Here is a 16,538-nt window from a genome sequence, read left to right as displayed (position 1 = left end):
ATTTAGTATCGTTAGGCGATCTATCGGTTGTAAGTGTGTCTCGTTTATAGCCGCGATTTTAATTTTGTAATTTTCCAGGTGGTTTATAAACTCCGGTAATTTATTTTTTATTCCGCGTGCATTCCAGAAAAGAAGGGAGTGGACCTTAATACTATTGGTCGAGGTTGTTAAGCAACTCGGGACCGGATTAGTTGCTACCATTGAGTATGGTATTCAATCCCTGAACAAAGCCCAGCGTAGCTTGGACTTTTTTGGGTAGGTCAAAGCTAGGGTCGCACCATATCGCGAGGAGTTCGCATAGAGGGCCGATGGATGCTGCCAATTTCGGGTCGGTCATGAGTGTGTGGTTGCTTTCCAGGATTTTCTGGAAAACAGCCGGCTCTGCGGGGCTTTGTGCTGTGGGTGCGGGCGGGGCAGTTGGCGGCATCGGCGTCGCATCAACTACCATCGTCTCCACGACTGGAGCCGCAGTTTCCTGGCGCGGCGCTACAATAGGCGCTGGTGTTGTGGCAGCCTTGCTTGCCAGCAGCTTGTCCTGGGCTGGCTGCTGGGGTTTGCCCTGGCCATTTTTGTGGCCAGTCCAATTCTTTTTCGGCTGCCTCTGGTTGCGGCGGCGCGGGTTGTTAGCCAGCGCCGGGAAATTCAAATCGTCCCGGTAGCTGGGTTCGCAGTGTTGTTGGAGGGGCGCGTAGCGGTTTTGGAACGCCTGAGGCATGTACTGGCCCAGGTTGTTCTGGTGTGCCCGCTGGTCCCAGTGGTTGGGCCTAGGCGGGCCCTGGTGGCCTGAAGGGCCGGCCTGCTGGGGCGCGGGCTGCTCAGCTGCGCGCTGATTGGCGCGCATGTCGCGGCGAGATTGTTGCTCGCGTCCCTTGCGAGCCTGGGGCGGTAAGTGACGGCGGGTCTCGCGCTTGTATTCGTGGCAGCCGCGGTAATTCGCGCAGTGGGGCTCGCCGCAGTGTGCGCACTTCTTCTCGGCGGTGTCTTTACCGGCGTGGAGGCAGTTAATTGCACTGTGGTCGCCGCTGCACCACCTGCACACTACGTTGGCGTGGCAGCCTCTGCCAGAATGTCCGAAGCGCTGGCATTTTCTGCACTGGCTCGGGCCTGAAGGACGCTTGAAGTCGTCTACCCTTATACGTAGGCCGGCGAACTCCGTCAGTCCGTATACGCGTGCCTTGTCGAAGGCCTGTAGCACCTCGATGACGAGGGCGTCGCACTTTGAGTTGCGCTGTCGGCTGGTGAGAAACCAGTGGTTCTGCACTGGTAGGTTTTGCGTGGCGAATTCCGCAACGATGAAGTCGTTGGGGATATCGTGGTGAACTCCCCGGAGTACAAATTTGTTCGGCACTTCGTCCTTCTGAAGGAGGACGGAGTGTTGGGCCCCTATTGCCTGAAGGGCCTTGGTCGCGCGGACGTAGTCCGTTATCAATGCCGGGTTGACCTGGATTTGGTCGCGGCCGCGGTTCTGGCAGGTAAACTTCTCTGCCAGAGCTGCCTTTAGGACGCTGTATACCTGCGGGTATTGATGGCCCTTGTCCAGAAAGACGAACAAAGGCTTAATGCGTGGGGCGCGTGTTGTGGGCGCTCCTGTACCTGGCGCGGTCGCCTGGGCAGGTGTCCGGGCGGGAGGGGGGGCACGACATTCCTCGCGGTCGCTGTCGCTGTCTGCATCCCGATACAGGCGTTTCGCTCGCCTATTTGTGACGAGCTCAAACGGGGCGCTTGACGTGGTCGGCTCTGACGGAGCCTCAAAATTTGCGTCGTTATCGAAGCCCGGAAGGGGCGCGCTCATCGCAGCCTCACTGTCCATCGCTAGTCGTTTGTGTGTCGCGTCACAGCCTATATGCACTGAAGCACCCACTGACCGCTTCCCTGGGGCTAGTTAGCCAGGGTCGCGGCTAGGCCAAAGGGTGCTGCACCCTGGGTGTCGACAGTGCTTGTTGGGCGCTGTAGTCTTTGTCCGTATGTCACTCCAGCTTCTCTCTCCGAAGTCGTGTAGTCGGGCTGTGTAGCACTGAGAGGTGCTAGCACAGGCTTGGCGTCCTCTTCCCTCTCTTCACGGCAGCTTCGCGCAGGTCAGGCTCTCCTAATCCGGCTGGGCTGCTCCTCGGCACATCCGCTCCCTTCGGCTGCGCGCAGGCGAGTCAAGCTGGACTCGCGCGCTGTGTTGATGTGCAGTGTTGTCGGAGAAGAAGAGGGGAAGTGAAGGAGGAAGGGAAGTGGGTCAAGGATTCTAACACTCCTTTGTCTGGTTGGCTGGCTAGCTGGCAGGAGGGAGGTTAAGCCACGCCTCTGCCTCTCTCCCCTCCTGACACAGCGCTGCCTCTGCCTCTCCCCCCCCTGATATAGCGCTGCCTCTCCCCCCTGCGGAGTCGTTGCCTCTCTCTCCCTCCTGCCGCGTCGCTGCCTCCCCCGCCTACCTCATTCGAACAAAGGCGCACAACTTGAAAAGAAAAATCTATTTTTTCCTCCAAATTCGCGTATAGGCCCCCTCCCCTTTTTTGGAGTCAAAATTTGGGGAAAAAAGGGGGGCCTTTACGCGAGTAAATACGGTAGTTATCAATTGGCTGGTTGACTTGCCCACCTGGGCATGAACTTCAACTCACATCGCGTACCTTTCTGCGAACTTTCCATACCATCCTTTACTGGCAATGAAAACGATATTACTGTCCAGATATTTAAATTTTCATTTTTCAAAAATTAAAGTGCTTATTCGTGTATCACCGCTTGGTTCACATCAATCCTGTCAGCCCCATGATTTTTTTTAATTGCACCATTCATTTAACAACTTTTTCCATGTGAATCATGTTCATTTCTGTTCCGGTATCTAATGTTAAATATATTCCCACTAGTACGACCAACAGCATCAGACTTATATAAACGTTTGATAGATTCCTTATTTTGTACGATTGTGCGCACAGTTGACTTGCTTAAAACTAAAGTGCGACCAACATAAGTGTGGCCACATGACAATCTGCACGCCATAATACTTACAGTTTTGTCTAAAATACTTGAACATGAAGCATTATGCTCTCACTTGTAAGCTATGATTCCACTATGATTCCAACTGCAGTTGCTTGCGCACGTACAGTTACCGGCAGATGAATGCTCAGACATTGCTTGTGTTTGTGTGAGTTCCCTGCTACTGGCTTGATTGAGTTCATCATGGCCCAGGCTGAGGCCGGGAGACAATGGTATGACACGGTGGCATACGCCTGTAGGTAAAAATATTTGGTCCTTTACACTCCATAGCTGCAACTTAACTTGCCATAGCTGATGTTTGTACAACAACCAATAGCGTAGTCAGACCTGCTCTTCCCCCCTTGTATGGCTAACTACAGTCAAACCTCTCTGAAACGACCCCTCACGGTTCCCAGGAATAGGGTCGTAATAGAGGGGGGGTCATAATAAAATTTTTCCTAAATTTTCAGTTGATTTCATGCTTTCCCCCCCCCCCACTATACTCCACTCCACTCCTTTTCCCAAACCGCTACTCACTAAGAAACCAGCCGTACAATGGCAGGATGCTGTCACTCACAATCTCACAATGCTAGACAGCTTTGCTTTAAACCCACTTGAACCTTCATGACAAGTCCGTCGCCCTACAGGCCACCTCTAAAGAAAATATGTCAATAGACAGTTTATTTTTACTGGTTAGTTTACATGTACGTTTTCTGCTTGCCGTAGTTAAATACACTAGAACCCCGATGTCACGAACCCCGGATTTAACGAAGCAGTGATTTTACTAATACCTTCTCGGGAACCGTCAAAAAATTGGACATTTTGACCAAAATGTGAAAATCAGAAGAAAAAAATAATTTAAAAAAATACAAAATCTGTAAATTTTAACACACAGCGTATTTTTGTGTCGGCTTTAATACTTCCAATAATGTTCATGTAAGAATAACAAAAAAATAATGGGACATTTCCTTTAAAAATACGGCAGCAGTAGCTTGTGCAACGTAAGTGGGAGCGCGGGAATCTCGTCTAGACAGGCTGGCGGCAGCACAGGCGGCGGATGCATGACATCATACGGCTTACCTCTCCTTCCCTTGTCCAGACTTCAAGGTTCATCCCTCCCAGGCATACAAACCATCGTGTCTCTCTCCCCCTCCTCATTCAACGTCCTTTGGCATGTGAAACTGTCAACATCCTTCCTTCCCTTCTCCAAACTGCGTGCAACGAAAGCAAGGTTTGTTTAGTCCATTTCTGGTAAAATGTAAAATTTTTAGGGCCCCCCGCGACAGCCATTTACCGTTAATTGTTTTGATACAATTTGTTTGTTAGTTACACAACATTATTTCTGCTGGAAAATCACTGAAACTTCAAAATTTCTTTAATGGAAAAATTTAGCAGGGACGTAAAAGTATCCATTTTTGCCACAAATGAACTATACTCGCCCTTCCTGCCGGACAACATTCTCGGCTCGTGACGCATGGCAACTACAGTTGTGTGCCGCGCACAGCCACGAAAAACCTACGCGATTTCCAAACTACACTAGATATCCGACTGGAGTCTGTTTACGAAAAGCATTTAAGAATTTAATGCCCAACTGGTTCTATTGCGATAAAATGGCTAAAAGGCATGTTTTCGAAGTTTTAGGTGTAAAAAAACCCGTTACAAATTTCTTGAAAGTATCATAGGGAAATGTATTACACCTATATCTTTATTTTTCCGCCATATAATGTTACGGTCACCTCTCAAATTTCACAGTTATCTGACGGGAACGAGATGACTGCGCGCCAGTTCAGAGCCTTGCACTTAGAGGTTTTACCGCGCTAGAACTACTATTGAGCGTCGCTCTTATCATCCCGCTTCACTAACACACACGCTGACCAGACGGCGCCCTAAAGCTGATTAGAGGAAGCATGTAGAAATGCAAGGCAGGAAATTTTTCCAGCTTATCAATCAGGACCCGGGCAAGTCTTGACTATCAAGCTTTTCACATTAAAATACATGAGACTTGTATTGTGTAATTTCGGTGTTATTTAGCTGTTTTTCTTAAAAATCGCTTTTTTCGCATTTTCCATATAAATTCGCGGAAAATTTCGTGATTTCCCGATTCACCATATAATCGTGGCCCTAGTTATTGCTTGCGCGAGAGGCGAGACGTGGAATGTTAGAAGAAAGATAAATGCGGGGTAGACAGACGGCAGCCAGTGTGTTTACTGCGCGGGGAATAAGTAGCGTAGCCTTTTTTTTTTATGCTGGGTGAAGCGACCTTTTTCTGTCAACCCACGGGAAAAGATAATTTCTTGAGCTGTCAAAATAAACATCGCTGCGGCAGTTAAAACAAGTCGAGGCGGGCGTGCATCCAGTCGGTTGCTGTGTATTGTCAACCGATAGTAATCAAAATCAAGAGAAATCCAGCAGGTAGCTTTGCCTTAACTGCGTACCACACTAGACACTCGCAAAAAGCTAAACGTAAACACGTTGCCACAAAAACCTTTATTTACACCCTGCCGGCAAAGGGACGTGGAATGGGGGTTGTTAAGCGCTGACAGCGGTCGACAGGAAGCACTCGGCAAGAGAAACGCAGCAACACGTTACTCACCACAAGAAACTTATTTTCTGTCCGATTTTCTTCGGATTTTCGGCAACTTTTTCACGGTTCCTCGAAATAGGGTTGTAATAGAGAGGTGGTCGCAATAAATGGGGTCGCAACAAAAAGTTTTTACTGTATATGCCACTGCACATCTGTTTACAGAAGTTGAAACAGACTTCGTGGCATTATACTCAACTTTTTTTTTTTTCCTTTGGACATTTCACGCTAACTATAATTTACAGACGTGCTAAATGAAGGATTGGTGTACACTAATATAGGATGTTTTGGGGAGTTCATCAATAGTGAATAAAGTACACCCAGCCCTCGAAGGAATGCCTGATTCTTTCCATGAAAACAGAGTGCTAATCAAATACTTTTTTTCATTAAATGTGTATGTTAATCAAAATAAATCATTTTCTAATCAGGTAAGTGTGTTTGCTGACTACCATATTAATCAAGATGCTACTACTATTAATATTAATTTTACAGTACAGGCCTGCCACCGAATTCAATTTTAATTCCAGTAACTTTAAAACTATAATTTACATTTATTTTTCATGCCAATTTCAAAAATGCAGTGTAAACCAAAACATAATTTTAAAAAGTTAAAAGATAGTAAACAAAATATGTAAGATTTGCCACTTAATTTACAAACTATTTGCTGGTATCACAGTAAAATGAAATATAAGTTGAAAGTTTCGCTTCAATATACTTATGCTTAGTGTTCTTCTTTATTTACAAATTATTAATACCTCTATACAACTGAAGTTATTTACAAGTTTAAAAAATACACGTATTTTACATCATCAAATGGTTAATTTTTTAGATTTTGTGCTTTTTTTCCCGCAAATATTCAGTAGGCTTGTAAGCCAAACCTGTGGATTTTCTCAATTCTGCAATGCAACAGTGTGTTCAGCATCGGTGATTACATTAATAATCTGTAAGCTGTTTTCACCATCTGGAGGTTGCTGAAACCCATTTCCACAGTGGTATGTATTGCTGTGAGGAAGAATCAACATTTCTTTCGCCAGTTTTGAGAGCACTGAGAAAGCACCACCTCATGCTGCCTTTGTTGAGAGACCCTGTGCCATTGTGAATCTATTTCCTGGTTTGGAAGGCTGGTACAGGGTTCCATAATGAATATGAGATAAATTCACCATTAAGTTTGTCCATGTCATCTGGCCCAGTGACATTTGGAAACCTGTTGTCAAGCTTCTCCACTTTTTGCCAGGTTCCTAATGGCTTGTCGCAGGGATAAAAAATCGTAATGTTCTTTAACACATCATCCTCAAGAAGCAGGAGGCGATACAGCTCTTTAGTTGCTGTCTGATTGAATTATATGACATTCCCAAGGAATCTTTTTTTATACTCAGTAGCTGACCCGGCGAACTTTGTTCCGCCTTAGAGGCAATAAATGGCCAATAAAGAATCATCAAAATACTTGATTTTTTTATTTATATTTAATATATTAATAAAATCCAAAATCTGCTCATTTAATGCCTCTAAGGCGGAACAAAGTTCGCCGGGTCAGCTAGTATTTCAATAAAGCATGTTTTCAGTTTTTTAAGATGAATCGGATGTTAGAATTTTTTAATACTGATGATTACAGTCACGCAATAAAAAAAACAATTACCATTTTTTTTTCTTTGAAATGATCTTTGATACTTAAGGACATAACGCGAGCGAAGCCGCGGGTAAAAGCTAGTAATACATAAGAATAAGTATAGTATATTATCATTCTACTGTATTGTATGTAAGTACAAAAATAAATGAATACCTTGAACGTTGGATGAAATCCTCGTTCTTCGATAATGTCTGCCCCAAATGAGGTCATTTGGAAACAACTATTGTATTTTTGAGTGTTTGCTAGAAAATATCGTGATTCGGGTGTTTCGCCACGAAGCAATGAATGCAATGGCTCAGGTGGCGGAGTCAATAATGGCAATTTCACTTTCCCACTAAGGCAGCACAATCCTGGCGTTTCTCTGGAAAACATCAATGCGCCACAAAACAGGCTAACAACGTCCATTGGCCCAATGCGAACGCTAGTATGCAAGCAGTAATCAGTGCTGCAATCGTATCGAAACGCTGCTCGATTCAAATCAGTACTTGATAAATTTCTTCTTTGCGTCGAAAATTATTTAGTTGTTGATCTCTGAGGTTTGCTCGACGATTTCACATTGTCAACCGAGCCGTTTCACGGGCAGCCTCGCTTTGCTCTTGTGATTGAGAAGCACGAAGTCGAGCCATACTAACACGGCGCTCTCCACCTGCAATTTTTTGTTCTTCCTCAGTCCTTTCATTCGCAATGTTTCGAATCCTAGTTGCATTACGGCCTTGTCGGGAAAGATTTGATCGTCTTGGTCGCGGCATGGTATTGTTAATGATAATATCGGCACGATAAGCCAATAGAAACTGGTCAACACATCAACTGGTCAACTTTAAAATTTTATATTGTCAAATTTTCAACCATACTTAACAATAGACAACATTACGTTCAGCTGTCAGTTGTGTTTTGTTAATTGTCAAATTTTCAACCATACTTGACCATAGACAACATTACGTTTAGCTGTCAGTTGTGTTATGTTATTCCATGTCAGTTGCGTTTTGTTATACCAATTTTAACAAATTAACGGCTTGACTGATGTCATGACTGATAAATTTTTCGTTTTATTTTCAGTTGCGTTTTGTTATACCACTTTTTTTACACGCTTTATATTAGCTTCACCTGTATGCATGTTTGTTTGTATGTTTGTAACCGACTCCTTTGGGTGCGATTTTGACCCACTTTAAACGGCCAGATTTCATTCAAACTTTGTAAATTTATCGAGGACCGATGACAATACACTAATTTGATAAGATTATTCCATTATTAAATTTGCAAAATAAGATTTTCGTCAATTTATATAATTTCACAGTTTTTAGTAGGCTTTGTTTATATCGCGCCAAAGACAAACTGAAAGAAAAGAGTTCGCACATTGTAAAGAAAACCATTTCGCTCATGTGCGAACTCTTTTCTTTCAGTTTGTCTTTGGCGCGATATAAACAAAGTCTACTAAATATTGTGACATTTAATTAAATGAAAAGTGACAATTAAATGAAAATTGAGAGAGGGTTATGATTATTGTAAACAATATACTTTCTTAATTTTCTATTTTTTTAGTTTTGTTTTCTATATAAAGCGTGTTTTTAGTTTTTTTTTTAAATTTTTTTTTTTTTCTCCGGGTACAGGATAAAAAGTATCCTATGTCCGTCTCCTGGTTCTAAGCTACCTCCCTACCAATTTTCAGCCAAATCGGTTCAGCCGTTCTTGAGTTATAAATAGTGTAACTAACACGACTTTATTTTATATATATAGATGGCCAAATTACAGTTTTCCAAGAAATATCAGATTTTGTGACCAATAAAAATTAATTCATTTGGCTGTTGGTTTTCACATTTGTTGTCTTCTTTAGTTATACCACATTCCTGAATTATTGGAAATTTTACATAACTTGCAACAAATTACCTAAGCAGCACACACATTTCAAGATAGAGTTTATGGACGTGTGGTTTCTCGTCTTGAAACCAGGTGTTTCAATTTTGTTAATCTTGGCAGTACAGCTTGGAGGGAGAAAAAGTAAATTTTAGCCAAATCGGAGTGTACAAAACTAACAATGTGATGAACATAGTCTGCCTTGCTTTCTTTTCCATCCAAATTATCATAATACTTGATCAGTGCAGGCCACTGCTCGAACAAGTGTTCCACACTCTGTAGAAGAGCCAACCATCTCGTGAAACAAGGTCAAAGAATGTTGTGCGTCTCCAATTGCATTGTTTTCTGAATATTCTTGAATTCATCTTTCCGCTTTCCCGAGGTTTTGAAGAGCACATAGACATCTTTCGATATCTGTTCATTCACATCTGGCAGCTCACTGCTGGCACGAGATGCTGCTAGTGAGCCACGTGGCATGTGCAATGTAAGAACCAATTATTTCACTCTGGATAACATAGAATTTTGCTCCACCAGATGACATACTTACCGTATTGGTCCGAACATAGGCCAACCCCTTCTACAGCACACTCAAAATCAGGGGAAAATAAATTTTAACTAACTAAAATGATTATCAGCAGCATATTACCACAGTAACACTTCAACTTAGTTAGTATTTATTGAACTGACAAAATGTGTTATTCTTACTTACCAAAATATTTGAGAGTTCATATTTACATAGGCAGCTTCCACATTATTTGTGGTTTCTGCATATCTTATTACACTTACTTTGAAATTGACAGAAAAACTACATCTAATTCCCCTGCTAGTTGAAGCTATAACCTTTACGTGATCAGCCATTACGACCGAACAATGGCTTTGTGCACGGTACTCCGTAGAGTCTAGACCCAATAGGTGCGTCAAATACAGATCCGGGATACATGTTCAAAGAGCTGGATCCGGAGCTGTGTTTCCGTTTATCTTCACATTCTTTTGTAGTGGTGCCAACATTTTATACGGCAATGGCTACATTTTCTAAGTTCATAGAAATTGTGACGTAAAAACATTTAAGGTACATTTAATTTTGACGTAAAGAACCCAAAATGGTTTCATGTAAAACGTGTATGAATCAACCTTAAAACAGCCAATATTGCAAATAGGTTTTATTGTTCTTGTTACTGTTGGTATGTACCGGTATTTGTTTATTTGTATCACAACTACACGTTGCCAACACTGGTGCCATTTAGCATACTACGGTAAATAACCTTACGGCAAAATTGCTGTTTTTACTAATTGTTTACTGTAAAAACCACATTTTACAAGCAAATAATTACCGCAGCCTGTTAAATACAGTTCAAAAATAACCAGACCGAGCTTTTAAAAGCTATGTGCTACAAGTGACCACATCTGTGTAACTTAAAATATGATACGTTATTGGGGTTAAGTGTGTTTACTAAATTTCTAAGTTGGAAAAATTACTAATTCCACGTAAGTACGGCGTAATTTTAGTTCAATGATTTGTATATCTGATTACATTTTTATGCCATAAGTGATTTTCCTTGAAATGTATGTGTTTAATTATTCTATTTTGGCTAGTGCCCCATTATAGGCCATTCTAGATTTCAAGGTTGACAAAACTGCCAAAAAAGGTCGGCCTATTTTCGGACCAATACGGTATACAATTTTCCCAGGAAAATGTCATCCTCTTCAAATGAAGATTTCACCATAGCAAAGAGATTTTCTCCAGTTGCAATACACTCAAAGCCTTCACATTGTAGAGATGAGTTTAAACAATCTCGAGTGGAAAGAACCTTCCCAACACTATGTCTTGCTTAGTGACCTAACATCAGTTAATTCATCATCAGTGTGAAAAATTGTGGCTATGCAGCAGATGTACCCAAAGATTGAATAATTATCTGGCTAGTTAAAGTGCAAATACAGTACAGTGAAAGTTTCTTGCAATTTTGCTATCTGGAAACATTTGCAGGATAAGTTTCATGAAATCATCACTGAGTTCCACAAGTAAATTTTTGTCAAACGAAGTTTGCCCATAACAGTTCTGCATCAATCATTTTGTTTGATTTTGTAACAAAACTCGTCCAAGAACAACTCTGATCAGCAGCTCGTTGGTTTATTGCATGAACTTGTGTATTTTTGTGCCGCTGAAGATCCTTCAAGCCCCCTTTGTCACATAGTTCTAAGTTGCAAGTCGAACAAATGGCGGAAAATTTCTTTTTTTCATGCCTCAACATTTAAATTCTTGTTTCCATTCTTTACGGTAATGTTTTTTATACAATAACCCGTCTGGCGAAAGCTTTAATTTTTTTCTCCATCTTAAGCTTGCAAAGTCACAAAAGTACTGAACTTATTCATGTAAGTACGTCCAACAAATAAGGCATCTAAATATTTGAAGTGGCAAAGAATTCAAATAGTTAGTGATACCATGACACTTATTGTTTAATTGAACATACCAAAAACATTTTTCCCGAAACCAAAGCTACTTCTTTACTTCATGAAACCTTGTGCTGGAGTTTATGTTTTTGGTTTTTGGCTAAACGCTTGGAAGTGTCTTGATGCTATGCATAATGGGAGTGTTTTTACCGTTGGGCACTTCTATGTTTTGACAACTGCAAGTAGCTAGTGGAATGTAAATATTTTCAACATAATTCAAACTGTAAAATATTACCGAATCATTGTAAATATCTGTGAATGTCACAGTTTTTACTTTGGTCCATTTTAACCTTCCAATATCCGTGAAAATAGATAAAATCAGTAAAAAGGCAGGTCTGTACTAATATATATCTAAATTCATTTGAAGAACATTTAAGTAAATGTTAAATGACACTTAGATTTAAATTTAAAGAATTCATATATGTACTTCATTGTTAACATAATAGGGCTTGGGCATAAAATTCGTAAGGTTTATAACTGGAGATTTCATGTTATTTTTAATGTTATAAATTCATTTAATTTTTAAAAATAGTGTGTTTTCCAACAAATAATGTACTGATATTTCTTAATAATAAATTCACCAAAATAGTACCATTTTGACTTCTATATGGTGCTTCTTTACAATAAAATATTTCATAAGATGTATGTCTTTAGCAAAACTATTAGAAAATAAAAATAAATCTACAATTTATTGTGTGTTTGGAAAATGTATAGAGCAGACGTCAGAAATGTAAAAATGAGTTTGCTGGTAAGAGATCCATGTTCACAGTAAGATTAATTGAATTTAATAAATTAAAATAAAATTTTTGTGTAAGTTAAGATTTGCTAAAATGCTGATTAATTTCATGATTTTGGTTGAATTTTAATCCATTATGGTGAATTAAATTGCATTTCAGGTTGTTTAATGTTGCATTGACATGCTTTTCGGTTTTATCGCAATGCACCGTATAATCTTGTCCTTGGTAATGGTTGCTGGAGCTATGCACAGTCACCTTGCATTTCATTTTTTTTCTTTTTCAGACATTGTGTTCTGCATCTTTGTGTACCAACGCTGGATGTACAAGACGGATCCAACACGGGTTAATGAGTTTGGTTTCTCTGCGGAGATGGAGCAGGAAGCTGCCATCAAGTCGCAGGAGCAACAGAAAGAAAACGGCACAAGCAAAGCTCTCGCCAAAAAGAACATGTAAAATACGTATGGTTAACGTTGACAGTAGAAACAACGGTAATAAACACGAAAATTATATTTTTTAGTGTAAGTAACCTCTAGTCATATGTTACTTCTTTGTTCTTAGAAAAAAATTTCGTTATACTCTATGGTTTTTTTATGGTGATTTTGTTGTTTTTAGCTTAAAAAAATAAATTCCATTGGTGTGCCCCGTTCGCTGAAGATTATGCGCTGTGAATGTTGAAGATCTGTATCATACCATGTCTATATCTGTTGAGTCAATGCAGTATTATGAATGTATAAATACAATGTATATTGTGCATATTTTAAAATAGAAGAGTGAATGGGTGTATGCATCCATTATTGTTAAAACTATTTGGTGTTTTGTTCATTTCCTCTATGATGGGCAAACGTGCAATTTTACCTCCAGAGATGAGATGTAAAAGAGTTGTTAAAGCTTATGCTATACAATCTATGTTCTATCATCCAATCAACTTTTTTTTATTATTTTTCCATACATCTTTGGGTTTTTTTAAGTTATTGAAAAAAATTAATATACTAGAGTTGTTCTTATGATATACAATTACTGCGTGGAATGTTAAATCTGCTAAGATGGGGTGATATGGGGTGCATGTTTGATGCAATGGGGAGGGATGGTTCATTGTCTTTGCAGCTGCCAGTCATGACGTCATTGCAGTGACGCCACATCCCCAAGTTCAAGGCCGGCATATTGCCGGCTAGCATACGTGATCTGGGTGGCTTTTTGCATTGTGCATCATTTTGCTGCACAATAGAATTATGAAAACGGCCATATTTATGAACTAACGTTTTTATCGCATAATCGTCCCACTGTTATATTAAGGCATAAAATTTGGAGAGAGAAAAAAAATTCTCACACAATAGTTGCATGATTTTTGTGGTCCCGCTGTTAGATTCCGAGCACTTTTTGTAGATAGTAAATATGACAGGATAAAGCACAATGCAACACATTCGGTTTTCAAGTTGCTGTCAGGCAGTGTGATAGTTATAATGGGAAAGTACAGTAATAACAATTACAACAACACTCATTTAATATATACACGCACAAAATAAGAATTCCCGTCCCATATGGCCAAATGTTTCTCCCCCGCCATTTTCTCAATATAATATACGTTATTTTTTTCCATATAATATGTTGCCTAGAAACTTCTTTTCCTGTATAAAACGATGTATTTTAAAGTTTAAATCTGTTAGTCATTCAATAATACCGCTTTCTTATTTAATTAACAGAAATACAAAGTAGTCCGATGTGTAAATTTTCTTTTAAAGATGTTTTAAACCGTTATACCCTTTATCTGTCCGTCTTTGTTGCCACTGTGAAGCACATATAAAAATGTAGCCAACACTAGTTGACTTCATTCATGTTTGATTACGTTGATGCCTATAGAGTGCACGCACGTAGTTAAATATTGATAGCTCGTCGATTGCATGCAACATGCACATGAGTAAACTACATTTGATAGCCCGCACTCTTTCGTGGTTAGTGTGTACTACGACGATAGTTATGCGTTAGTTCCATCTCGCATTCTGGTTACGTTTCCGATTTTCTATTTAAAGTACCTATAACTATATATGTTTTTGTTTCATGACTTATTAATTTTATTTATTTGGCTTGCTGTTGTATACTCTACTTTTTAATTAAATGTACTTTCCATGAATAGGTTTTGTTTTTATGAATAACTTTACCTCAAAAATGCTTTTCTCGCATAAAATTCTCACCTCTACTTTCAAAACTTAATTTAGTATAAAATGTGCAACAAAGACACTTGCTGAGTCATCTCTGCTGGCTGCTACTGTCCATCCTTGTACAGCAATACATCCTATTGTAGGAAGAAGTGAGGTATTTCTTTTCCCCGATTATCATGGTACTGTTTACTTTTGAACTGTTGCTCAGTTAATGATCTCATAAAATTTTATTGGCCTGAAGGGACCAGGAGATTCTGATTCACAGACAAGTTTGTTCGCATTCTACGCCTCATCAACAGATGTTCTGGTGATATTCCAACACCTGAAACTAGTGTTTGTTGGTACTCAAAAAGAATGACTGCTAAAACATATATTTGCTCAGAACATCGTTTAAGCGTATGCTTGACCACTTGAAAACTTGTTTTCTGTCTGAACCATTCGACCTAGGGTAATGAAAGCTTGCAGTGATGATTTCAAATTCCCTGGCTGTTGAAAATTATTTATACAAGTACGAATTGAATGGCCTGTTATCAGATATATGTACCTTCGGTACCCCATGTGTTGCAAACAATGTCTTTATTTTAAGAATCACATCTTTTGCTTGCTTTAGATAGGCAGTACTTCAATCCACTTAAAGTAATACCCTACACCACAAGATAACACTTAACACCTTAGTCACAATATCCACTCCAACTTTCTCAAACAGCAATTCTGTAACTCATGAGAGTTGGGCTCACGTGAACATTGGTTTCACTAGTTTTTAAACAAAATACAGTTATTTTCAGTCGTTTGCTGTCTTAGGCCAATGTAGCAACTGTCTTGCCATTGATTTTTTTCCCTCCCCGTTCAATCCTCAAATGTCCCTCGTGAAGTAGCGACAAAATAACTTCTGCAATATATGTGGCACCAAGAAACGACAAACCTTATTCACATGCAAATCAGGCCTCTGATTGAAAAACATCTGTGCATGTTTGCTCATGTTCCTTTTGTGCTCGGGCCACCCCTCTCTACAGTACAGCATCACTTCATTGATGTGCCACAAATTAGACTAAAGTGACGGACTCATATTTAATTTTTTTTTAATTTCTGTACCCCAACAGACCCTTCCTATTTAAACTTTTGTCAGTCATTACCACCGCAGCGGCTTAATGTGGCCTTCGGTGCTCAGTCTCTTGAGTTGTTTCTTTTACTTTGTATGTTTCCCGTTTTCTTCAATTATTATCTAATGAGTACCTTGAAGGACCACCGAGTGGTTACATTGTGTACTTCTTCCTTGACTGCTGCACTTCTGAAATCTTCCTGTCTGGCAGTAGAAACTTGCTACACTTACCAGGTGCAATATTTCAGTTGATACTTCCTGATCTGTAGGGTCACACTCAAGCAAGCAAATCAGCCTTGAAAGCAGATCTGCCAAGTGCAATAGTTTCTCTGAGATATATTTCACTCCAAATGAATACTGTATCAACCGTATCTTCTGCAGCAGTCGTACAGAAAACACATCTGTTCGCACAGGTCATTATGTAATCTCACTAACTTACAGAGGACATGTGATAAATGAATGGTGCAGGTACAATGCATTGCAACGAGACGAGCAGCCACCAATCCAACGAATTGATTGTCGCATGAGCAGTAATCGACCAGTGTCATAATGGTACTTGTTTATTGCTATGTCACATTAAGGGCCGAATTCAGAGAGCTCTTTCGACGGTTATACACACACCGAAAGGCTTTTCCATTGAAGCTGCTCGGCAGAGACGTTTTTCAGTGGTTGGTTGACTGCTGGATAAGGAGAGCCAACCACTTGAAAGTGAATGTGGTCTGAAGCTCATTCGAATGCCTGTTCAGTTGAAAATCGGCGGAGCAGTTGATGGTTTTAATATATAATTCCCACATAAAAACGTGTTCATGTATGTTTGTAATTGTTTAAAAAAATTTTTGTCATATGGCAGATATGTAAAATATGTTTTGGAATTAAATATGCGTTTTTAAAGAAATCGTTTCGCCCGCTAAGTGTGCATCAGACACGTGTTTTGTAGCGATGGCAGAAGATTTGGATGAATTTCCAAATCACATTGACGAGGTTTTTGAATTTTTTGATGATCTTAAAAATGAAAATCCAGTTCCGCGAAGGTATATAAGAAATTTAGCAGACCCGTTTGATTTTTGTCGGGATCAAG

General features: G+C 40.2%; 1 protein-coding gene across 2 annotated transcripts in view; it reads left to right on the top strand.

Moving 5' to 3' along the window:
• LOC134538426 (putative lipid scramblase CLPTM1) overlaps positions 1–13,011 on the top strand; it is a 90,317-nt gene extending 77,306 nt beyond the window's left edge. For both annotated transcript variants that reach the window (XM_063379748.1, XM_063379749.1), the window contains exon 11: positions 12,489–13,011. In XM_063379748.1, coding sequence (XP_063235818.1) covers positions 12,489–12,658 — 170 coding nt within the window. In that variant the 3' untranslated portion in view covers positions 12,659–13,011. The remainder of the gene's footprint in view (positions 1–12,488) is intronic.
• Positions 13,012–16,538: the final 3,527 nt, after the last annotated feature.

Source organism: Bacillus rossius, chromosome 13 (genome assembly GCF_032445375.1).
Source record: "Bacillus rossius redtenbacheri isolate Brsri chromosome 13, Brsri_v3, whole genome shotgun sequence".
Classification (NCBI taxonomy): domain Eukaryota; kingdom Metazoa; phylum Arthropoda; class Insecta; order Phasmatodea; family Bacillidae; genus Bacillus; species Bacillus rossius.
Note: the sequence above shows the minus strand (reverse complement) of the source record. Positions and strands in the feature narration are given on the sequence as shown.